This window comes from Lepisma saccharinum, chromosome 27 (assembly GCF_977018435.1).
Source record: "Lepisma saccharinum chromosome 27, izLepSacc3.1, whole genome shotgun sequence".
Classification (NCBI taxonomy): domain Eukaryota; kingdom Metazoa; phylum Arthropoda; class Insecta; order Zygentoma; family Lepismatidae; genus Lepisma; species Lepisma saccharinum.
The window spans coordinates 53,329,382-53,355,838 of NC_139255.1; the positions used below are offsets into that span (position 1 = coordinate 53,329,382).

Here is a 26,457-nt window from a genome sequence, read left to right on the forward strand (position 1 = left end):
TTATCAGAGTTTCAGTAATTTCTTAAAGGTTCATGTAACAACAGCTTACAGGTGCATCTTTTACGCAAGACAACTGATGGTCAAAATGCAGTTTTTTTTAATCCTATAACTTTTATCCTTTGACCTTTTAACTATTTTTTATTCTGCTCTTATCTTTTTAATGTCATTTCTTTGAATCACCCTGTGGAAAGAACACCTCTTTTTGGAATTAACCTGTTAAACCACACGTAAGTATTGTGCTTTGTTGAATTATACCAGTTTTGCTTTAAAATATATATATAATTTCACATGAGTAATCATTTAAGTTGCACAAAATATGTATGCATTTTGTATAATTTATAGTGTCTACGAAAACTGATACATCGGCATTGTCATCAGATCAGCCTTCATAAAAATATGACTGGTTTGATTTTTCAAAAACAATTTGGCTCCTCTTTTGTCTCTTTTTTTTGACATACGTTTATAATGGAATGGAAATACAACAACAAGTAATTGTTCATATGCTCCAAACTAATAGTTTTTTAAAGATTTTTTTCTATCTAAAGCAAAGAGTACGATAAACCCACAGAAATTGCTCGTCAGCTGCCTCTGTTTAAAGTTGTAACAGTACAATTGGTGACCTACAATGTTTAAACCATATTTCCACTGTGTGATTCATGTGAGCGGTTGCATCAGTTTCTGTTTGACAAACTGTGGAACTAGCAAGTAAAGACTGAATTACACTGAACTGGGTTTCCAGTAGGAATGCCCTAGTTGGCGCTGGCCTGGCTACCCATCTGCTAGTTTTCTCCTCACATGATATTTGTTACTGTATTTGTCAGTATACTTTTGTCCCCATAAGACCTTGCGCAGCAGACATTCTAAATGATAAATGAGCAATTTGAAGAACATTCATAATTGGGAAAAGAGAGATGCGGTAGTATATAAATACGGAGAAACTAGTACTCACTTTTATCCGCGAAGCTGTTTTTTCTTTTTTTTCGATTAATTTCAGTTGAAGTTGAGCCTGGGGTGGATGCTATTTAGCTTGTTCACTAGGAGGTTGAATTCTTCTGTCTTTTTGTATACAACTATTGTGTATACAACTTCACCGTAGAACATGAAAAACTTGGTAAAATCAACTTCCTGGACATCACCATCAGCCGTGCACTTAACAAATTCACAACCACCGTCTACAGAAAACCGGATGCAGGCAACCAGTACATACATGCTCTCTCCAGCCATCCCCCTAAGCAAAAAGCCAATGTGTGGCTAAACTTTTATCGAAGAGCCTTCTCCTACTGTGGCAAAGAAGAGGATCTATGAGAGGAGATAGCCACCATCACAGAAATAGCCCTGAAACATGGCTACACTGAATCACAACTTTCCACTTGGTGCAGTAAGGCGGAAATACAGGTCAGACACCCTAACCTACCACAATCAACCCATCCACAAACAGCCCAGCCACAACCAACCCCCAGCGACCAATATAAATGGTTTGCCTTCCCCTACCATCCCACCACTTCCAACCGCATAGCTAAAGCCCTTCTCCCATTTGGCATCAAAGTAGCGCACAAACCCAACTCCAAAATAACTGATAAACTGAACAAGCACAAACGGTACTTCCTCTCCCCGCTTGACAACCCGGGTGTATAGGATGCAGAGTGTGAATGCAAGGCTCATTACATCGGCAGGTCCATCAGATCTGTCAATGAAAGAATCCAACAGCACCTAGCAGATGCGAAAAAAGCCCAACCCACTACTGGTCTTGCTAGACATATCAAATACAATAGCCATAAAATTCAAAAGGTTCGAGTCAAACACACTGCCCACACGCTCATAGACACCAAAATCAAGGAAACGCACGCCATAATGCACTTCCCGCACGAACTAAACATCGATAGCGGTAGTGGTCAAGCGCACCACACTTGGATTCCACTACTGCAGCAGTTATCGCCCGGAAATAGCAGACGGACGCACGCCAAGCAACAGTGCAGCAAGTTCCAACGAGGATGGTGGCAGTGGCCACTGAAATTAATCGAAAAAAAAGAAAAAACAGCTTCGCGGATAAAAGTGAGTACTAGTTTCTCCGTATTTGAAGAACGTTGTTGGAGAATTAAAAAATAGAATTATGGACTAGAAATTGGCTCAAAAGAAAATACGGTAATCAATGCATACTGAATCAGCTTTTTAATGAACTCTGGTATTCACACACGAGATTTGCATGTTTCATCTACAATGAATATTTTGTTCAACTAAATACATCAAACTTGTAATAGTAAGAATTTTTCATTATTGGCTAATCATATTTGTCATGCACAAATCTCGTCGCTTTGCATAAATATGAGTGCTGCTGGAAAAGTTTCTGCAATCAATATGAAAGAAGACATGTGAAATTATGGGAATGGCTTTATTGTTTTTCAAAGTATTCACCCTTAAGATCGATACACTTTTGCATACGCTCAAATCAATTTTGAAAGCATTTTTTCCACTCTGAAGCTGATACCTCAGAAACCGCTGTTCGGAATGCGTCAACAGCTGCTTCAGGCGACACAAATCGTTCACCATGCTTCTTATTTTTCATGTGTGGGAATAAAAAGAAGTCATTAGGTGATAAATCAGGTGAGTACGGACAATGAGTCATTAATTTGACATTTTTGTTGGACAAAATATCAACAGTTTTGTGTGCTGAGTGGGAACTGGCGTTGTCGTGATGAAGAATAATGTGACGATTTGGGTTTGTTTTACGCAATTCATTGATGACCTCTGGCAAACAAATTGCTGTATACCACTCAGCATTTACAGTCCTTCGATCTTCTAAAGCTACTGTTGCCACATGTCCGGTATAACCTAAGAAACATGTAATCATTTGCTTGGCAGCACTCTTCGAACGAACAACTTTTGTTGGTTTCGGCTCACTTTGAGACACCTAAACAGTGGATTGATGTTTAGTTTCGGGTTCGTATGAATAGATCCAAGTTTCGCCCCCCGTAACGATGTAGTCCACCAAATTTGACTTGCCTTGGTTGTATTTTTGGAGCATATCTTTACACCAATTTACACAAACCTGTTTTTGAGCTTCGGTCAAGTTGTGTGGGATCCAACAGCTTGAAAGTTTCCGTATGTTGAGATGACCATGCAAAATCGTATGTATTGCTTTCATGTCAATGTTCAAGGATGCCTGAATCTCACGCTATGTCACATGCTGATCTCTCTCAACCATTTCGCGCACAGCATCAACATTACTGGCAACAACAGGTGTGGATGGACGACCATCATCCAATTCATCACTGAGAAATGTGCGACAATGCCGGAATTCGGAAAACCAATTGTACACAGTCCTATTGGATGGTGCTTCATCCTCAAAAGCCAAATGAAGTTGCTCGATGCATTGTTTCAGTGTTAAACTACACTTGAAATCATAAAAAATCATTGCCCGAAAGTGTTCACGAGAAATTTCCATTTCTCACACGAAACTACTACTTCAAACTGCTGTGAAAAATAAACGAATATGCTTAAACAAACAATCGAAGATAATTTAAACATAAAAAGGTCTATTCTTCCGATTCTTAAAATAGCGGAACACTAGCACCACTGTTGGTAGTAGTTTGCAGAAACTTTTCCAGCAGCCCTCGTACCTAAGTATTAATGAACTGAACAGAAACGCACATCTTTTATTGAGAAGCAAACAAAAACAGCCAACTACCTGAAACCACAGACAAAAAATTTTCCTTTGCAAACTCGCAGATTTTCTTCACATGGTCAAACTGTATCTGATTGGCTGTTCCGATCCAGTGGAGGAAAGCCAGTTGCAATTAGAACAAAACCAGTCAAGCAGCCAGCCTGACAGCCATGATTTCCACCCAGGTAGCCAGTTCAGCGACAACTTACTGGAAATCCAGTTCCGTGTCATTGGGCCTTAAGTTGCAGCTGTTGTTGGAGACAGCCTTTGAGATGTAGTAGTTGTAGCCTCTTATGAGGCACTGCAGTGTGGGAGAAAGGGTGAGATAGGGAGAGGTAATGGTTAGGTTCATGGATTGATCAAAGTAATCTTCTTTATAAGTCTATCCAGCATCGTACAGAGCACCCATAGCTTTTGTCCCTTGTACTTGTTTGAATCTTCATAAAGGTCATTTCAAAAGTTGCAGTTCTATAAAACCATGTATGACGAACTGTCATAAGGTATTCTGGAAACTTGAGTTTCGTGTGTGTGTTGCTGGGGTAAAGTAGCCCAACTCAGGTCCTAAGACGATGAACTCGTCTAGTGCAGAGAATTCACGATAGGTGGAATGCCTATGCAATATGAAAACTTTGTTGCTTTAATACTTACGCGAAGAATCGCTAGATGGCTCTGACCGTTGTGCGCATTTGAATTGTAAATTCCTTTGTTTGAGATCCGATTTTCTCGCGGTTTCCTTATGCACAAGGACATTTTGATGTGTCGGTCACTGCACGCATGGGCAATTCGCAGTTATGGCGCAAAATAATAAAATATACAGCGTTTTGGTCTAGATGCCATTGGTTAATTAACAGCAAAAAATTTATCTTAATAAGCATTACAATGGGTTCTTTAACGCATGCACATATTTGAAAACGTGTGAGTTCTAAATCATGTAAAATTGTTGTTTGGTAAAGACAAATGTGCTCTGCAAAAATGACTGATAGTGATCGAGAGGGGTGTGCAGTGGTGGAGAAGGACTTCCGGTAGAAAAAAAAAGGGAGTGATCAGAGTTATGTCACGACAGTGGAGGAAAGGAGGATGGTTTCAGTGCTTTCGGGAGGAATCTGACATCTGCAGTTAGGATAAAACGGCAGATAATAGCATGAAGTGAAAAGCACAACGCAGAAAAAAGCGTTGGAAATGAATCGAGCTCTCGGTTACGAGAGAGTTAAGGAGTGGACTCGTACGTGCTGGATTCTTCGTTCCCGACACACCAGGTGAGGAAATTAAATTATCTTAAGTGACTTTGAGAGGAAGAAAATTCTCGAAAATCGTGTTTACTACGTTTAAGCAAAGTGTGTTTAAGAGATAGCTATCTCGCGTGTGTTGGATCTTACGGGAAACGGTACTAGTACACGCCACCGACCATGCGTTATTTACAAAATGGCCATCGACGCCATGTCTGAAAAGGGCTCTGTGCACACGTAAAACGATCTATTTTCGTGCAAGAATCGCATAGCACTTGCCAAAATAAACGAGGAGCATGGTCCAAGATTGGTTCTATGTCAAATTAGGAAGTAATTAGGACTTTTGTAATTCCTTATATAGCATTAAAGGTGCATGCTAAATGCATGGTAATTTTTCGATCACATATCGACAGTTATTTCACGTCTCCTAACTTAATGAGGACAGATTGTTGATGCTTTCATACGCAGGAAATATGTGTTAAATTCATTTCAATAAATAAGTTTACTTTTTCTTGTGTTCATATTTATGTACTACAGCATTTTCTTCCATTTGTATTTGGTTGTTTGTGAAAATGTTTAAATGAATAATTCTTCTCTTTCAGAAGGGGGGAATTTCGCATGTGTAAATTGGGTTAATGCTGTTGCTATGGAAAGTGGTTATTGTTAGTTGTAAATGATTTGAAATCCTGTTTGAAATCTGAAGGTATAAAATTTCAATCTCCAGCGATCTGCATGCGTCACCAGCGTTACCAGGCAAAGTTTATCAATACAAATAATTCGAACTAATGACTTTTTGAACGTTTCAGGATCGGTGAGACTCAGTTATTGAGTCGTTGTTGTCTGGTCTAAATTAATAAATTGAACGAATGTCATGTAGCTCATCGCAAGATTACGAGGACTCAAGTGCAGAGGGGCTGCGTTATTGAATTTTTTGTTGGGTTTCAAGTAGGTTAATCTTTAGTTGGTTAATTGCTGTTGTTAAAGCTAATATTAATAATGGCAACAGAGCAGGAACCGGTTACATTAGATTCCTTGTTCGCCTTTATTAAACAGAGTGAGGAAAGGAACAAGGAATGCACTGAGTCACTCAAATCAGAACTCAGAGACAGCAATCAGTTGCTCAAATCAGAACTCAATGAAAGCAATCAGTTGCTCAAATCAGAACTCAATGAAAGCAATCAGTTGCTCAATACAGAACTTGCAGCTCATACAAGTAAGGTAGTGGGGAAACTGCAGTCTGATCTGGAGGGCACCAGTAAATGCATTTTAGAGCTGCGGCAAGAAGTAGTTAAAACAAGTGAGTGTCTGCACGATCTCACATTTTCAGTATCGCAGTACAGGGCTGAGTTGGTAGAAAAAAGGCATGAGTCTTTGACAAAGGAGTTTGATTTGTCAGGGAGTAAAGTTGAACTGATGAATGGTGTAACTTCTTCTGCGGTCACCAATTGCATGTGTACTTCACATTCGGTCGAACATGACCACTGCACAGGCACTCTGACTTCCTGGTCAGAAAGTGATGCACAGAGTACCAGCGAACTGGACCGAAACAGAACGTTAGAGCAAAAACACCACAAGGGTAATAAAGGAAAATATTTGATAAGCGAGGAGTGGTCTTTTGGGGTGTCGGGTAACAGAGACGAGTCTTTCCCTGTCGGCTTTTGCACAAAAGATGCATTTTTCCCAAAACCGAGCTTGCAATTTTCTTTATTGGGTGTTGGTTCTAAACAAAGTGGTTCTTCGGGTTCATCTTCGTTGTGTAAGCGTGTCTACATGGTGCAAGTTGATACAGGATGTCCAGAAAGTAAGGTGGATTCTCATTGCCTACACTCAAATGCAGTATCATCTCAGAACAAATCTATCCTGTCTGTAGTGTCAGTTGGGGAAAATAGTATTGACTTACCTGTAGTGTCCATAGATCAAGATCATTCAGTACACAACGTAGTCATACCAGTAGTTGGTTATCCATTGCAGACTGTTGTGAGGAATTCAGTAATCGAACCCAGAAGTTGCATTAGGTGTGGCCCTATGCGTGTCCCCATGCCCAAAAGAATTGCCAGTATGGTATGTGTCGTTTCTGTCATGAAATTAGGGACTGGTTATTCAGTCAGATACAGGAGGCGCATTAGAGTTAAAAGGAAGTCACTTACGGACCCACCTGCCAAGAAAACTTCGGTGGTCAGTCGAACTGTTGCTGGAGGAAGAGTATCTCTCCATCCAAGCCATATTAGGAAGAGAAGAACAAAAATGTCTCCTCGGAAAAGTACCAATACAAAAGTTTTTGGGGAAATTTTGAGTATTTGTCTTCTCTTGGCTTTGTCTTTTTGGTACAGGGTTAGAATGATCTGGCATCGCACTCATGTCAGAAGAAAATGGCATGGGATGCATATGGTTGAGTATGATTGCTCAAAGATGAAGCCTGTTGAGATCATCGGAGCGATCATCACTCTTTAATCATTGATAGTAACTTCGCTTTGTACAAAATGTAAATATTAAAGATAATAAATATATTTAATTTGAAGGATTTAATAACGTATGTATCTTTGGGTAGTTTAAAATAAATTTTTGAATATAATTATCATTTGAATACTAATTTTTATTTTATTTTGAAACATCAGTTCGGTTGGGGTCTAGTGTCAAGTTTATAGCTCAGGAAAAATATCTGATGGACAGTCAGATGCGGGAAATTTGAAATGGGAGCATTTAACAAGTCAAGCAGCCTCACTATCATTTTGGAGCCAACAGCTTTTAAGTGGGCAGTATCATTTTGAATTTGTTGTTACATGTGCATGCAAGTTTCATTGTAAAATTTTGGGCGAATTTCTCGGGTAGAATCGTGTTGATTGGCGTTCTAAAGAAACACAAGGGAACATCAGGGACACTAGATGTTGTATTTGTTCGTCCTTGGGAAAATACGTCTCCACACATAGAAAATGTGAGAACGATAGGGTGTCGAGGGGACATTTGCCATTAGTGTCGGCTTAGTCCTGACACAAGTTCGTCTGGAGTCTGTATTTTGGAGAGTTTAAGTAACGACATTCAATAGGTTTGATTTCTCTGTATACATGACATGGTGATGGTAGGGGGTATCTGAGATATGCCACCCGATGGTAACCAGTATTCAAGAGGGAACAAATTAATTTCAATTAATCTTGCATAGCAGCGTGAAATTATAAGACATATAAAACGTATCTTTGGTTTACTTAAGGCGAGTATCCTGGTTCGGTTCCAGGATTAATAACAAAAATGGTAGTGGTACATTTGGTGGCAGTGATTGCGCGCCATGTAATTACGGGGCTGTTGACGTCATCTGTTTGATGTAGCTTCTGGCTTTGGTGAATTCTCCTTGCACAGTCGCAATTATGGTTACTGAGTTTGTCCAAACAATTGTGTTTGTAAGATAAACATATTTCTGGCTATCTGACACACCAAATTTTGAGTTTTATGGGATCTATTTTGAATGTAGATATTGTGTATTAGTAAATTTAACATGTTAAAGGGTTCTGGGATGTTTCAACTGGTTAGCAAAGTATATTCTCAATTATGCCATGGTGGCATACCCGGTGGTTAACAGCAATGCTAATACCATTGTGAATAAATTGTCAAAAGTGTACTTTGTTCATTTGGGAATTCCTCAGAGGATAGTTTCTGATAATGGGCCACAATTTAAGTCGAACATTTTTCAGAATGCAATGAAAACATGGGGGGTACAACTTGTTTACACTCCGGTGTACCATCCGAGCTCAAATTGGGTAGAGCGCTATCATTCGGAGTTGAACCGTTTGATGAGAATACTCTGTAATTCCAATCATAACAAATGGCCAGAAAGAGTACCTGAAGCTCTGCGCCTTCTGAATGGCTCCATTTCGTCACAAACAGGATATTCTCCAATGGAGTTGAGATTAAACATGACAAAGAGTTTGACCGATATACCGACTCTGGGGGTCGATGCTAACAATGTCACTTGGAATGACAAGCTAGTTATGGCGAATTTGTCTAGCCTCAGTAAAAGGCAAAATAAATTGAAGCAACAAAATGCTAAGATGGATGTGAAACCTGTAGTGGGAGAGGGTATGCTAGTCTTCGTTAAGAATCAGATCTTAAGTGGCACCGGAGATAAGGTGATAAGGAAATATTGTGACCTCTTTGTCGGCCCTTATCTTTGTGTTAAGAACAGTAAAGATTCCACGCTTTCATTGATAGATTGTGTGACAGGAGAAAAATTGGATCACCAGTCGATAGAAAATTGTAAAGTTTGGAAATGTTCAGAGGACAAGGTAAAAATGTGGGTGAAGAGATTACTAGATTTGAAGTTGGAAGGTGTGGATGAAATGTTACAGACGATGGGGTTTAGCTGTGAATCAGACGTTGTAGTTAAGGACAGTGTAAATAAAGATGGGGTAGGGGAAGTGCAAGGTTAAATTTTCTCGTATGGGTAAAGTGAGATTGAGCCTGCGGCGGGCGAGTTGACCAAGTAGGTGAAATTTCTGCGGCGTACTAGCATGCGAGATGAGCCTGAAATCTTCCTGATTGCTCCAAAATAAGGTGAAACATTTACAATAGTTTTTAGCTCAGATAGATTGAATCCAGAAGCAAAAAAAAAAGTTGTTTAGGTAGTTCCATGGGGGCTATGTTTAGTTTGCGGGTGAGGGCAGGTATGATGTGGTAAAGGTCAAGTTAGGTTATGCTTGCGGCGGGCTAATAGTCAAGTAAGTATAATGTTGCGGTGGGCCTAGGCATTCATTTGTTTCCTGCTCCAACCAAAAATATACAAGCCACTATGTTCTGCAAGACGCCAAAACACATGCGGGGTTCCTTCTTTCTGGAGAATGATCGAGTCACCAGAGTTGGTGATCCGGGATGTCTCATATTGTAATCAATAAAGTAATAGGTCTGTATATATTAAATATGTATATTAGTGAATATGTAGAATATGAATGTTTATTTGATGTAAGTCTAGCTTTAGTATTGTATCAAAAGCATTGTGTGAGGGTTCAGCCCTATGTTGGGCGCCATTTATGACGAACTGTCATAAGGTATTCTGGAAACTTGAGTTTCGTGTGTGTGTTGCTGGGGTAAAGTAGCCCAACTCAGGTCCTAAGACGATGAACTCGTCTAGTGCAGAGAATTCACGATAGGTGGAATGCCTATGCAATATGAAAACTTTGTTGCTTTAATACTTACGCGAAGAATCGCTAGATGGCTCTGACCGTTGTGCGCATTTGAATTGTAAATTCCTTTGTTTGAGATCCGATTTTCTCGCGGTTTCCTTATGCACAAGGACATTTTGATGTGTCGGTCACTGCACGCATGGGCAATTCGCAGTTATGGCGCAAAATAATAAAATATACAGCGTTTTGGTCTAGATGCCATTGGTTAATTAACAGCAAAAAATTTATCTTAATAAGCATTACAATGGGTTCTTTAACGCATGCACATATTTGAAAACGTGTGAGTTCTAAATCATGTAAAATTGTTGTTTGGTAAAGACAAATGTGCTCTGCAAAAATGACTGATAGTGATCGAGAGGGGTGTGCAGTGGTGGAGAAGGACTTCCGGTAGAAAAAAAAAGGGAGTGATCAGAGTTATGTCACGACAGTGGAGGAAAGGAGGATGGTTTCAGTGCTTTCGTAAGGAATCTGACATCTGCAGTTAGGATAAAACGGCAGATAATAGCATGAAGTGAAAAGCACAACGCAGAAAAAAGCGTTGGAAATGAATTGAGCTCTCGGTTACGAGAGAGTTAAGGAGTGGACTCGTGCGTGCTGGATTCTTCGTTCCCGACACACCAGGTGAGGAAATTAAATTATCTTAAGTGACTTTGAGAGGAAGAAAATTCTCGAAAATCGTGTTTACTACGTTTAAGCAAAGTGTGTTTAAGAGATAGCTATCTCGCGTGTGTTGGATCTTACGGGAAACGGTACTAGTACACGCCACCGACCATGCGTTATTTACAAAATGGCCATCGACGCCATGTCTGAAAGGGCTCTGTGCACACGTAAAACGATCTATTTTCGTGCAAGAAACGCATAGCACTTGTCAAAATAAACGAGGAGCATGGTCCAAGATTGGTTCTATGTCAAATTAGGAAGTAATTAGGACTTTTGTAATTCCTTATATAGCATTAAAGGTGCATGCTAAATGCATGGTAATTTTTCGATCACATATCGACAGTTATTTCACGTCTCCTAACTTAATGAGGACAGATTGTTGATGCTTTCATACGCAGGAAATATGTGTTAAATTCATTTCAATATATAAGTTTACTGTTTCTTGTGTTCATATTTACGTACTACAGCATTTTCTTCCATTTGTATTTGGTTGTTAATGAAAATGTTTAAATGAATAATTCTTCTCTTTCAGAAGGGGGGAATTTCACATGTGTAAATTGGGTTAATGCTGTTGCTATGGAAAGTGGTTATTGTTAGTTGTAAATGATTTGAAATCCTATTTGAAATCTGAAGGTATAAAATTTCAATCTCCAGCGATCTGCATGCGTCACCAGCGTTACCAGGCAAAGTTTATCAATACAAATAATTCGAACTAATGACATTTTCAACGTTTCAGGATCGTTGAGACTCAGTTATTGAGTCGTTGTTGTCTGGTCTAAATTAATAAATTGAACGAATGTCATGTAGCTCGTCGCACATGTTTGTTCTCACTTGTCATGTTTGTTTTAAAATAAAATAAATTTTCTGCCTTGGTCAGCATATTGAGTTTTTCATATGGAAACAAGGCTTAATGGTGTTATAATTGTGATGTTTCTTGCACTAGCAATTGCTCAACAGTTTCTATCCCAATCGGAAACTAGGAAAATGACATCAGCTGGACGGAGAGGAGCTATTGAGAAGCAAAGAAGCAGCACTTATGCACATGGTGTTGCCACTTTCAAGTTTATTCCTCATTTTCAAGGAGTTAATTTTTGCACAATTATTGTAGTAATGGTTAGTGTGCTGTATGGACATTTGTACATTAACATGTAGCTTATTTGCAGCGTGGCTTCTCTCAACAGGGGAAGGGTTGATGGGGTTTTTTGTTAGAAAGATGAACATTCAGTGAGTGCAGGAACACTGACAGCTTATTCCAAACATGGTTTATATATTTATTGAGCCCAAGTAAAGTGGTCTAATTACATAGTACAGTAAAACCTCATTTATCCGGACCTCGATAAGCTGGATTTCACTTAATCCAGGCAGGCAAAAGTCCCAAAAAAAAAGCATAATGCAAGGTTAAAATGTGGCTAGAAGTCAACAAGAGAACTTCCCAAAGAAAAGGCAGTCAACCACTGATGAAATTATGTTTCCCGCAGGCTTTGTACTGTACTGTATAGTGTATTTAGACCTATGGCCTTTAAATACACCATAATAAACATGTTTTGTTGTAATAAACGAATCTACTTTCGTTAAACCGGTCAACTTATACCCCCATTATTCCGGATTAACGAGGTTTTATTGTATTATTAAAATAGATTCACTGCAATGTTTATTTTTTTTCTTTTCTTCCCTTTCTTTAACATATATTAAAAAATCAAGTGTTATTTTCACTTGAAAACCTGTTGAAAGAATTGCATGCTCTCCACAGTTGAGAGAACGGGTGTCTTTGCTCTCTGGCAATGAATGATTTTGTATTTCGTAAATGGAAGCATTAAATCATATGGCTGATATGTTGGAATCATCTCTTACACTGTTAATTACTTTGCAGAGAAAGAGCATGTCACTTGTTGGAGTGCAAGTGTACTAAAGTTGTACTGTGAGGTTAGCTTTACAGATGGATATTCTCCACAGACTTTCAATTTCAATTATCTAAGGAGCTTTGACTGATTTAGTGTTGTTGGTCGAATTCCTGATTACCGATACATATTCAAGTTTTGACCAGGCATAGAAATAATAGTTCTTTAACTTAACTTTACTTTCATGAGCATAACTTGGGACTTACACAACCAAATTAACCATACATGTTACAGGCCGGACCAGTACAACTTGTGTGCATTCATAACAGCACCATGACATTATGTACACTCTTTTTTATGATCAGCAAAATTTTGTAGTTGGTACAGTCACAGATACTGCTGCTTTGTAACTACACCAAGAATGTCTGTGATTGTACATACCAAAATGGCATATAAATTTAAAAAAATTGTTGCACCATTCTTGCAGCAATCCACACTAGTTTTTAATCTGATTTCAGTCCAAATATGTGTTACTTGTTTCTTTGATCATGACAGAAAATGAATTTTTCTGAAGTGAAGTGTATATATTTTTTAATTATGGTGTGGAAAAGTACATTTTTTTATTAATTTACACATGAACTGTTGTTTATAAATATACCAGTTGGCTAGTTTTTGATTAAATATATTTTTTTTACAGCTTGTTAGCAATGCTCTTCAGTTTTTAGCATCTGTTTCTAGTAGACCGCACAACCAGGGTCTGTTTCAAGAGTCCTCCGTGCTGGGAAGTATTTGCGAGAAAGTTGTCATTCCAAATATGGAATTCAGAGGTGAGGACGTACAGTGGAACCCCAATTAATTACGTATTAAAATTAAGAGATTTTAAGTTTTCCTTCATTTTAAGGTGTTTCCTCTTTTTCATTAATTTTCTTCTGCTGAACGTGAAATTGTGTTCCCATTGTGTGTACAGATATTTTTCTTTTTCTTTCTGATGTAGTTGAAAGTCGGTCAGCACAAATTTTATTGCTCAGAATTATTTTATAAATGTAAATTTATGTTTAGCAGACATCTTGGTTAGCAGTGGTATTAATTATGTATTGAAATGCTTTAGAAATTTAAGTGAAAAATGCAGGCTTGGCTAGGACTCTAACATGGGTCTTGTGCATACCATAACATTTCTATACCAACTGGGGTACCAAGCCATCATTTTTCGCTGAAATTTCTACATAGTACATCTCTGTGTTCCAAACACTAAGGAAATGCTTTAGTTATAATATAATGCATTTTTTAAAAAGTGTGTTTTGTCTTGCCAGCTGGAAAAATAAACTGTGCTATCACTCATAATAATAATAATAGTTCCAAACTCTGTGGTGCAACAGCTGTTCAACAGTCAAGGTTTACCAAGTAGCTTCCGACAGGACATCAAGTCCCATGGCTTATGTTTTTCTACTATCAGTAGGACTGGGGCCTACTGCTATTGCTTTCAAGTAGTTCTCAAATTGTCTCCAGGATGCTAAGTGAATATCAAAATTTTGTGTTCCACCACGGATCAAACCCAGAACCACTTGCACCAAAGGCGAGAGTGCCAATCATTCAGCTAAGCAAGATGCATTATAATTTTATTGAAAAATTTAATAAAAATTATAGCAGGCATCTTTATTTTCGGCAAAGGGACTTTACTGGGTGCGTATCATACTGTTCAATATGTTGGAATACTGGGTTGCTCTTGTTGAGCTGAACTCATCACCACAGATGTTGACCTATCAGCTGACCTGTTATATCCAGTTGTACAAAGTAATTGTATTATACAGTGCTCCACAGTGGTTCTTGTTACCACATTTGTCACTAATTTATAATAGGGATGGGACCGGTTAATCGGTACTCTATCGGTATTGGCCGATATAGGTGTATCGGTTTATCGGTAAAATTACCGATTATTTTACCGATCCGATATATCGATTATTATCTGATAATTTAGTGCAAAATTCTGCCATTTTGTTGTAATTTTTATGGATAATATCCATGCCCTACTTTCTAAACAAAGTAAATGTCTAAATATGCAATTTATCTTGCACTGCAGTCACCTTGAGACACCACATTTATTAAAGAGGTCAGTGAACATTTCAGGTTCTTCAAAGGCCATTTCTAATTTTATATCGGATCGGTAGAATATCGGTATCCTTAAATTTTATATCGGTACTTGATCGGTATCGGCCAAAATTTCATATCGACCCATCCCTAATTTATAATAAAAAAAAAAAATACAACCTACATTATTGTGCTAGTGTTTACTAGGGATGGGACCGATTAATCGGTACTCTATCGGTTTATAGGTAAAATTACCGATTATTTTACCGATCCAATATATCAATAAATATCTTATAATTTAGTGCAAAATTCTGCCATTTTGTTATAATTTTTATGGATAATCTCTATGCCTACTTTTTAAAAAGTAATTGTCTAAATATTCAACTTCTTTTGCACTGCAGTCACCACAAAACACACATTTATTAAGGAGATCAATGAACATTTCAGGTTCTTCAAGGACGATTTCTAATTTTATATCGGATCGGTAGAATATCGGTTATAGGTATCGGTACTTTATCGGTGTCGGCCAAAATTTTATATCGGCCCATCCCTAGTGTTTACAGAAACTTGTCATTTGAGATAATTAATTCATTACCAAACCATCTTCTTGAAGCGTAAAATAGATTTTTAATTTTTAACAATTTTTATTAATTGTTAAGTCCTTATTTTTAATTACAGAGAAACTTAGTACTCATGTTTTCCATGAATCTGTTTTTAGTTTGTTCTATTAATTTCGGTGGCCTCTGCCACCATCCTTGTTGGAACTCGTTGTGTTGTTGCTTGACACACTTCTATTTGTGAGTACACTACGGTCCCGTTTAACCGAATCCTGATTAACCAAATTTCCGAGTTAACCAAATCACTAAAAACAGCTGTTACTCGTGCATGACCGTGTTTTACGCGAGAGCACCGACGAAGTTAAACTATGTAACCGTAACCGATGAGTTAAATGACTACGTACTGTATTGTTGTAAACTTTTTGTTTATGCCTACACGCTGAAATACATATGTACCGTGTATCAAAATACTGTACATAATAAAATGTATGTACTGTACGTATATAAGAAAACCTTTTTTCCGGTGTAACTGAATTTTCGTTCAACCGAAGCACCATCGGTCCTATCAAATTCGGTTAAACTGGACTATAGTGTACTAAGTTTCTCTGTAATTATCTACTACAGATCTCTCATTTCCCAAATATGAATCCTTATTTTTGTTTCCCTCAGCTGCTGATGAAGAAATGTTTGAAGACAATCCCGAGGAATACATTAGAAGAGATATTGAAGGCTCGGATGTGGACACAAGGAGACGAGCTGCATGTGATTTAGTGAAAGCCCTATCCCAGTACTTTGAAGATAAAATGATGGAAATTTTTGGCCAGTATGTCCAGGTCAGTGTATTGATATGTAATAATGTTATCTTTATTTTTAAAAATTTAGTGGCTAATCTTCACTTCATTCATCCAGTTTTGGACCTATCACCAGATCCTTCCTCAGGGAATCCCAGGAATTAATATATTACAAAAATGTGTATTGTTACAATATTGTTTTAATGTTTTCATTGCCGTGAGTTTCTGAGCACGGATCCAAAATGTTGGTCTAATGAAGTGAGGATTTACCTTTCTTCACGTTTTTTTAATAAATTTCTCCAGGGTGTTTATGCAAATACTAAGTAAAGCCTAGCCGACATAGCCAGAGGCAGGCAACGGCAAAGGATGATGATGACAAATAGGATTACAAGTAGAGGAGTGTTAAACCAATAGTGTTCACCAGTAATTTTACCAGTGAAATATTTTTGTATATAATGCTATTCCTCTTTCTAAACGTTCTGAATTGAGATGATGAACTTGTATTTTGAATGTTGCAAGTTCAAACCTCACAGCCAGCCATCTTGATGTTTTTTCCATGGTTTCCCTCACCTGAAGGCCACATGCTTTGCCTTTCATTTTTAATTGAATCAACCAGCCCATAATTCTTTGAGGGATATACGAGGTGTGGCTAGAAAAAAAACAGATGTTGTCGACAAACGGCAAGCACGTCAAGGTCAAGCGGTGCATGAGTGTATAGCATGCACGCAAGTGTTTGAGTGGTTTCAAAGGTTTAAAGAGGGACGAGAACTGACCGTGGACGACCTTGCACGTCACAAACTGAATCAAACATTGCAAATGTCAGTGAATTGATTCGAAAAGATTGTCGCTTCAGTATTAGAGCTATTGTAAAACAACCAGCATTATTACATTACGGTGCTGACGATCCTTCGTGAGCGACTAAGACGACGACGACCTGATTTGTGGATAAGCAAGTCATGGATTCTTCATCAGGACAATGCTCCTGTCCACACGGCATTGTCAGTCAAGGCTTTTTTGGCCAAGCATGGGATCCCAGTGTTAGAACACCCACCCTATTTGCCGGATATCACTCCGTGCGACTTTTTTTTATTCCCAAAGGCCAAATCAGCACTGAAAGGACCCAGATTTACGACCGTAGGATCTGTGAAAACAAAAGCGACGGAGGTCATGAACGTGGCTTCAGAGAATGAGTTCCAGCACTGCTTCCAGCAATGGATGATTCGTAAGGAGCGGTGTATCGATACTTCAGAGGAGTACTTTAAAGGGGATAATGTTCGTATTGTACAAAATAACCAATAAGAGATTTTGTAGGAACAGTCCGGTTTTTTCTAGCCACACCTCGTATGAGTAAATATGTTAATTAAATAGCTGAATGAATCATTTGTGTTTGTCATGAAATTTTGACCAATTTATGTCAGATTAGTACCTGGATATCACTGGTACGTAAGAGTCGACCTTCTCTGGAGGTCTGAACTGTCAATCTGTCTTTCATGTAGTACACCTATGTATTTATTTCATAAATATATATTACTTGCTGATTGCCTGGGTATTTATTTATCCCAATCTTCTATTAGACAGGAAAATAATAAATTCTAACTATAGTGTAAAATTAACTTGGAGTTGAATGGCATTGGGAGTATCACTATTCATCTTAGTGACCCCGAAAACTATGGATACCACACTAAAGTGAGAATCATAGAACTTAAGACCTTCTGTAAACAAAAGCACGTGTACCCTAACAGTGTTGCAAACTTATGAAAAAAAATAATCCACACAGCCTACAAGGTGTAAAAACTTCCATTTTCAACAGATGCGGAATAAGCAGTGTATCACTGATGACCTGTTGAAAGTTATTGAATGTATGTAAAAAAAAAAATGTACATCTTGCCTGGTGGCCGACTTTCAGACTCATCACCGAAGTTCCCTCGCTCGAATCCCGGCATGGGTGTTATTTGTGAGTGTCCCTTCATCAATTTCATCTGACGATCAGTCATTCTCATCGTCGGGATTAGCCAAAAGTGGACGAAAAGCAACGCTAAATTAAAAAAAAAATCAAATACAAAATTTACATCTTATCCCCCAGGAGTGAGACGGTTCCGTACCAAAGGATTAATTTTCTCTCATATTTTACTAAAAAAACCTTGCTAGAAGAATGTGGCACATTGAGATAAATAACGTTTTGAAACCAGAGTTTCTTCATTAAATTTATTTGATGTTTGAAAGTGTTATGATTTATTAATAATTAGATAAAAATAATGGAAATAACTCATTTGGTTTGATTGATTTGCTTTATTTTACTTCCCCTCTTGTGCCACTTATGGCTAATTTACGAAGATGGGGATGAATGATGATGATATGATGAAATTGATGAATGGGCATTCACAAACATCCATCCCCAGGCCATGATTCGAACCCGGGACCCCTGGCGTCGTAGCGCGATCTGCTAACCACTCCGTCACGGGGGCGGCTAACTAATTTGGAATTGAATTCAAATATCACCTATCCCTCATCGTCTCGTAACTAATGACAAATGTGCGTGTCACAACGTGGTCAATGTCACACATTCCAGTATCCTCATGAGTATACTTAAACATCTCTAAAGTTACTTCATCCAAAAACACACTCGTATATCCTTTTCATCCCGTTCAAAAATGCTGGATTATGCATCAAAGACACCAAGGGAAACTAAAACGGCAACTTAGAGAAGCATAAAAGTGCGGAAAGAAGACTGTAGAATACAGAAATATTTTGAGGCAGTCATATTTTATTGTACGCTACATATAAAATAAAATGCATATTTGTGGGTGAATTTTTAAATATTGTCACATTTTTCTTCTCTTGTTGTGAGGTGTTCATTTTAAATCAACCTCCCTCACCCTACGGCCTGCCCTCCTTCATCCGCAAAAGTATTCCGGATAGTGTTGCCCATGGGACGAGACGGGACAGGCTTTTAAAAGTTCGAGACGAGACGAGATTGACCATGTGTCATAAGACAAACGAATATTTTCGAGACGAGACAGCATTTCCACGAGACGAGACAGGCAAAAGTCTCATCTCGTGGGCAACACTAATTCCGGAGTGTGAGGATGTCACCATCCGGATGGTGAACACCTCTGGATTATAGATCGACTCCTGCGTCCCACCCCCTCCTCCATCCGCGGAGGATCGTCACTGACAATGTGAAATCACACTATCATATGCCGCCATTCCACATACCACTTCCGTTCCTGTACTTGACTCAGTGAGAAGTAATGAGGTTGGCAACAGCCTAATAACGGATTTCTTCCGCATCATGTAGTCCGTTCTATGAAAGTACGCTAATGGAAGAAAAACGTGTAAATTACGTTGGATTATACATTTTAAAATATATTTTCATTAAAGGTTTCTGTTTATAATAATAATACGTGATTATTGTATAAATTACAATCGATCACGTGAACAGCAAGAAAATAGCGCCAGTTTCGAACATGGCGACTTCCATGCGTGCAGGAAGGTCTCCCGTGTTTTCAGAGTAGTCTTTCGGAAATACAGCCGTTTGAAAAGTGGCAAGAAGCAGGTTGTTATTAACGTTTATATGACGTTGTGTCGGTGCTATCCTGAGCAAGCAGTGAAGCTGGTGTCCAAGTGTAATTTTGTGTCTGCGTCTTTGTGTTTTCGGTGTGGTGAAAGAAAGGAAAACGATCGGTCAAGTTGTGATTCCCGCGAAAAAAAACACGTTGTTGCTCGTATAAACAAGTACACCGATTTTGAGATAAGTGCAATACAACGCGAGGTGCTTTCGAATTCTTTTAATCAAAGAGCCGTCCTGTCCACTGTGGGGAAGATGCTGATAGTGATGATTGATGACGATCTCCCCAAAATTTTAGCAGTCGACGTTAAATCGCCTCTTGTACCACGTTGAGTTCCTTTTTTGGAAGCAAATTTGACAGACCGTACTCTGACAGGATGATGTCTAGCGCCGAAAATACCTCAAGTTCAAAAAGGAACTGCTGAATCAAGGTAAGAAAATACATTACTTGCATGAGACGTGCGTAAATAATGTGCTTATTATCATCTTCTTGTTTTCTAGTGCACGAGAATTCGAGAGAAAGATAAACAATCTCTTTTTATTCCCCGGCTTATCTTTGTTTAGCTTCTGCTAAAACTGGCGGCATATTTGTTGCACAAAGGAGAAAACAATGTTGGGCAATAATTTGGTGGAAGAGGAAGCAATAAAACCAAAAGGCTTGAATTTACTGAAACGAATCTCTCACTCTCTTGTATAACTTTGGCGCTGTCATACTGAGAGAGGAGGGGGGAAGGGGGATCTGTTAACCCAGTGTCAGATAAATGGGACTTTTGGCGTAGAAAAATATGTTCATTCTTGAACAAGAACACGTATTTAATCACTTGTAGAAAATTTATTATACTTCAATGTGTAGATTATCAGTTAAAATAAGAATATGTTTTTCCATGTTACGTACAATTAAAGGTAGAGAGTGAGCAGCATATGATGACCGCACCATTCACGAACAGCTGGCGCGGAGTGATACGTTACTCGAAGTGAGACGGTTGTTTACAGAAGGTCGGAAGGTTCGTGATTCTTACTTTAATATCGGTCGTTTTCGATTATCTTTACATGTCATCCCCTTCCCACCCCACCCCTAGCGGTGCCAGGGGTGTCTTACCCCCACAGTATTTCTTTCCAGATTGTGATATGTGTACCAAGTTTGGTTGATATTGTTCCTAGATAGCAATATCGCACCTTCTGTGTAGGCAACCAACTTCACCATGCTGTGTTGCAGGAAGCATAACTTGCAGGACATGACACGAAAATGCCAGAATGCTATTTTATGACCCCTTCACACCCCCACCCCTAGGGGTGCCAGGGGTGTGTCACCCCCACAGTATTTCTTCCCAGATTGCAAGTGATATTATAAGGGGGGGGTGAATATAAATTTTTTTGTGTTTTGACTTTAAGTTCTTTTCTCTTTTACTTTATACTATTGATGGTTTGGTTGGTTTTGCTTAGTTGAGAGAGATTCCTCTGAAACTAATAAAAAACAATACTTAATCAAAAAGAAAGAAGAAAGAGGCAGACCCTATTCCACGTGTGGTGTTCTGTATAATAACAGGTATCCCTTGAGAGACCTGTTAAGCAACAGACTAACTTTCAGAAACTGTAGTTAGAGGAGGCTTTGGTAGTGTTACGATTCACTGCAATGATAACAGGTCAGACACCTTTGAACGACACATTTATTCACAAAAACACCGCTTGTGGCATAGCCTCCACCAAACATGAACATTTCACTGTACATAAAGCACACAAAAGAGATATACAAAAGGATTCTGTACTTACATACCAGCCTGTTGGACAATATACCTTTCATACCTGGGGGCCACACACACTATTTCTCACTCAATAGCCACATCCCGACACATGGGCAATTTTGGGGTATACACCACTAAAAAACAGGAAATTCATACTTCCTTGAAGTGATAAAGGCAGTTGGGGAGTGATGGGTGAGCTTTCCTGGTATGGATGCTGCTATGGCGTCAGTTTTGCCAACCATGCGGTCTGGACTTTCACTTTTGATGAGGGACACAAAACTCGCTACATTACCGAAATTTGCACTGGGATCCTTAGATGCTGTCTTGGACACAATATCCCACTTGGTCACACACACTTAGGTCCATATTTACTATCTGGACCTTGGATTCCTGTTTCCCTTGTGAATCCTTTGTTACTGGCACACACGGCCATTAACGCACTGAATTTTACCAGCAACTTCACATCTGACCTGCTCTCAGGTGGGTCTGGAATACAAGTGAGTTTGCACGCCAACCTCAACACATAATAGGCCATCTGAAAGTCTCCTCTGTGACGTCACAGCCTTGAAGACTTCTCATTGGCCAGCTGGAGTCCTCTGAGACTTTTCCTTGTCTGTGGGAGTTCCACTTTCTTCCACCAGATGGCCGAGTTATCAATTGCTAGAAAAGTAAACAAAAGTGTCTTTTCACCTTTTCTGGCTTAATTATGCCAGATAATTGCAAATGAATTTACTTTTCGTAAATTAGGCATTATTTTACCTATGGATAAGTGTTATCTTTGATTTTCATTAAAAGATTAAAGATTTAATAACTATGTGATTTGGAGCACGTGGTTTTTGGTATTCAAGATGGCTACTGTCAGCCTAAAAATTGTTGTTTCTTTATAAATAAAGCACTCCCATGAGTGTAACAAATGGTTTGTAAACACTACCCATGATTCTAATTTGGGGGGGGGGGTATAAGTCTTTGGGAAAATAGCTCCCAAAAGCTTTTTCTGATGCTAACCTGATGGCCCTTGTACGTACTTAGGTTATGGTCTGTGGTTATATATGTGTGGGCATGTATGCCCAATGCTGATTGGTCATAATATGTGTACCAAGTTTGGTTGAAATTGTTCTAGGCACTCGAGAGTTATGCCAGAACAAACGTACGTACGTACACACACACACACACACACACACACACTCACACTCACACTCACACTCTCTCTCTCTCTCTCTCTCTCTCTCTCTCTCTCTGTCTCTCTCACTCACTCACTCACTCTGATATCCATTTTTTATACATAGAGATTTACATTATGTTTTTATAATAAACTGCTTTTAGGCAATGTTGGGCAAGTATGCAGAAAACAACTCAGCGAATTGGAGGAGTAAAGATGCTGCCTTGTACTTGGTTACATCGCTGGCTGTGAAGGGACAGACCCAGAAGCACGGAATCACACAAACAAGTCAACTTGTCAGTCTGCCAGAGTTTTGCACACAACATATTCTGCCGGAATTGACAAAGGATGGTGAGTTCCATGTGGATTTAAATATCGTGTACCTAGTGTTCATTATGTAGTGGTGTAGTCTTTAGTCTGTGTAGAATGATTAGCTGTGTGAGGTTGTTTTTCCTTGGTGTAAGCTTGAAACAAATTCTGGGAAACCAGGATGAAACGTCACTGATGAAATAAAAATCACTAAAAATAACGGTGTTAGATTATTTTGCATCTACAAAAAGTGGTTATGCGAACCTTTAAGAAGAACATAGTTCATTATTCATGATAAATGCGGTAAATGCGATTTAAAATTACTTACGTGAAAATTTGAAATTTCATATTTTCGTGTTGCACAATTTAATGGTTATATCCTATTAATTTCGAAGACTCTCGGTCTTCATTCACTAAGGGTACGGCATCTGGAACAGAGATGATAGCGCGTCACTCTTTTGTTTGTTCCAGGGTGGCGGTAGTTGCAATTTCTGCCGTTCGGCAGTGCTGGCATGTGTATCCTGGTTTGCGTCGTCTGCTGTGTCTGTCAGTGCCATCTGACAGCTGAAAGCGCAGCAGATGATGCAAACCATTCTCAAAATATTATTTCTTCTATACTCACCCACTCCACTAATCTCCCCATCTGGCCACGTCACGTCATCCCTCCCACCATATCTCCTGTTCTTGTTTTTGAAGCACATTCATTTAGGATAAAGTTTTGTAATATGAGGCAGACCAGTTTTTTGTGCTCAACCCTGTATTATGAGAAATTAAGTTACAAAATTAAAACAAAAAGAAAACATGCATTGGTTTATTTGTTTTTTACTCAGCACAACAGTATAAGATTGAAATTTCAGTAGCAAAAGACATTGAATACAAGAATTTTAAATATCATTTTACTAATTCAGGTATGCTGTTTTCACATATCAGAAATCAGCTTCGTGACATCCCTAATTTTAGATAATTGTGAAAAGTTGGAAGTGCATTGTGTTGCAGAATGATGCAAAATTTGATGTAAATTGTAAAAATGAAATTTTGAGTTCGTAGGTTTGATTTCCACCACGGCAAAAGAAATTTCACCTGAAGGTGAGAGAAAAGTTCCTCTCTCGAAACGTAATGTTAGAATAAGTATAGTTTAAGCACTAGGCAATGGATAATGTCCAATCAGTGCAAGCAATTAGGGGGGACAAGGGGGGCAGTTGCTCAAAGGGAAAATTCCCCCCCCCCTTGTTTTGTCACTTTGCCTCCCCAGTTTTGGAACCCACTGTGTCCAATTAACATTGTGTGCTAATGTAGAACCATTGTAACTAACATTCAGAAAACTGCGTAGTTTTGTAATATTTTTCTTTATGCTATATATTATTGAAATAATTCTTCCCTGTTGTCAATCTGAAATTCATATAATTAAGTTATATTTTTTTATGTCGCTTTCAGTTAATGAATTACCAGTATTGAAGGCTGATGCAATTAAGTACATAATGATCTTTAGGAACCAGCTTCCTCCGGAAATGGTCATTGGAAGCATTCCACAGCTGATTCGACATTTGCAAGCTCAAAATTCTGTTATTCACACGTATGCTGCATGCGCTATTGAGAAGATACTGGTTATGAGAAATTCACAAGGTGGACCATTGTAAGTTTTCAAATTTCACATGTTGAAATTCATGTATTTTGCATTCTGTATTTGTGAGATGTTCGCATAAATCCTACTTTTATTTTATTCAAATGCGTTAGAGTAATAATATTCCAGTATCAAAGTTAGAGCTTGTACTACTGTAGCAGTTTTAAAAGTTATTTATCTTCTTTATTCCCTTTTTGTGATTTTTAATATATATTTTATTCTATGGAGTAAAGTTCAAATCACTAACCTTGAGACCTTCTGTAAACAAAACCACATGCATGCAGAAAGCATTGCAAACTCATAGAAGTAAAATAATCCACATGAAAATCCAGCATTGTTACGGGATTCATTACGTAAAGTAAATCAATGGCCAATTTGTAGTATGGGATACGCTGCCGCAAATGATGTCTCATTTTAAACCCAATGCTCTTTCTTTTGTGCATATTGCTTCACCTTTATGGTTAACTCCTTGCACCAGTAATCATTTCCCATAAATTTGGCTTCTTTCTTGCATGCGAATTGAATATATTTTACTTGCATTTTTTTTAGACAAAATGATATAACATGGTAATGTATATTTCTAAGGTTTGATATAGATAGGAGTGTATTTGAAATTTGTTTGTAGATTTTATGTAAATTGCATCTTATGTAAATAAAATATATAATGGGCATAAACAGCCATATGCAATGCTGTAAGTCCAATAAATATATTGATGATGATGATCAAGACAAAGAAAGAAAATTCATAAATTTATTGCGGTTGAAAACTTTGACAAGCATCCTAATAACGATTTTTGTTCCGCCAAATAAAGTGCACTTCGTAAAATAACTTGATGACATGGCAGGGGAAAGCAACAATGTATGAGGCTGCATATTCATCTGATGTTTTGAGAGCGGGTTCTCACATTCAGAGGCTCTTATATAAAATAAATAGTTGCGGTGAACTATGAGTGTAACAGCAGATGATTGCAGTCATGAATCAGCTGACGCGGAGTGATACATCGAATCGGTGAGACGGTTCGTTTATAGAAGGTCTCAGGGTTGGTGATCTACACTTTAGGTGGTAATTATTATTGTGTAAATATTCCATTTTTATTATATGCATCAAGTTTTGCTTTAAAATGTGCAAGAAATACATCAGAATATTAAAATGTCTGTTACATAATCACAATTTTCCCCCCACAATACTTGTGCTAAATAAAAGAAGACTGAATTTTGCATAATTTTCAGGATAATTAGATAAAGTGTTGCGTGAAATTTTGGAGGACACACTGAAAAAAGAAAATGCCAGAAACTATTGGCCTGTGTCCCTACTGATACCATTGCTTCAAATTTGGTACCCCCTTTTGTCTTGTTTGATAAATCTTATCCACTTACAGGGTAAAAAGCGAAGATCTCGCACCCTTGGCCGAAAATCTTCTCACGAATCTTCTAGGAACTCTCAACTTCCCTGCTTCCCAAGAGAATGAGTATGTAATGAAAGGTAAGTTGTGTTGCGAGGCTGTCACATTAAAGGTTAAGTTGAATTTTCGCATCAGTTCATGCTAGTTCAAGACCATGTACATCAGTTCTAAATAAGAGATTTAACAATGTCCTTTTTATGTGGTTGTACTAACGATAATTGGCAACATTGACATTACATGTGGTCGCCACATGCCTTATAGAGATTGTGAGGAAGATGAAATCTGTGTTCTGCAAGAGTATGATATTTTCCACTGCTTTATTTTTCGTACTCTTATTGTGATTGATATTAGAGCTTGTATTTTGCTTTGCATGTCTCAGGATCATCTCAATATAATTTAAGAGCTACTTACGTTGCCTTGTAATTAAGGGATTTAGGCTCAGTTCCTGACGAGGGCATATTTCAGTGATTCAGATCCCATTGTAAGAGGCATGCAAATTTCGTTTTTGACGAAAACACGAAATATGAAATAACATGTTGTAATATTCATTTTTCATGTTTCTGAAAGATGTGAGGTGCATTTTCCTACCCTATCTTGTCACAAAATAATGCGAAATGGAATGCAAAATGCGAAATGTGCTCTTAAACACAAAATTTGCCGTTTATATAC

At 38.3% G+C, this 26,457-nt stretch overlaps 1 protein-coding gene across 2 annotated transcripts in view; it reads left to right on the forward strand.

Annotated features, from left to right (window-relative positions):
* Cse1 (chromosome segregation 1) overlaps positions 1 to 26,457 on the forward strand; it is a 117,398-nt gene that overhangs the window by 44,794 nt on the left and 46,147 nt on the right. For both annotated transcript variants that reach the window (XM_083113097.1, XM_083113098.1), the window contains 5 exons: positions 13,251 to 13,380; positions 15,865 to 16,028; positions 22,620 to 22,806; positions 24,199 to 24,397; positions 25,765 to 25,868. In XM_083113097.1, the coding sequence (XP_082969223.1) occupies positions 13,251 to 13,380; positions 15,865 to 16,028; positions 22,620 to 22,806; positions 24,199 to 24,397; positions 25,765 to 25,868 (784 nt within the window). The remainder of the gene's footprint in view (positions 1 to 13,250; positions 13,381 to 15,864; positions 16,029 to 22,619; positions 22,807 to 24,198; positions 24,398 to 25,764; positions 25,869 to 26,457) is intronic.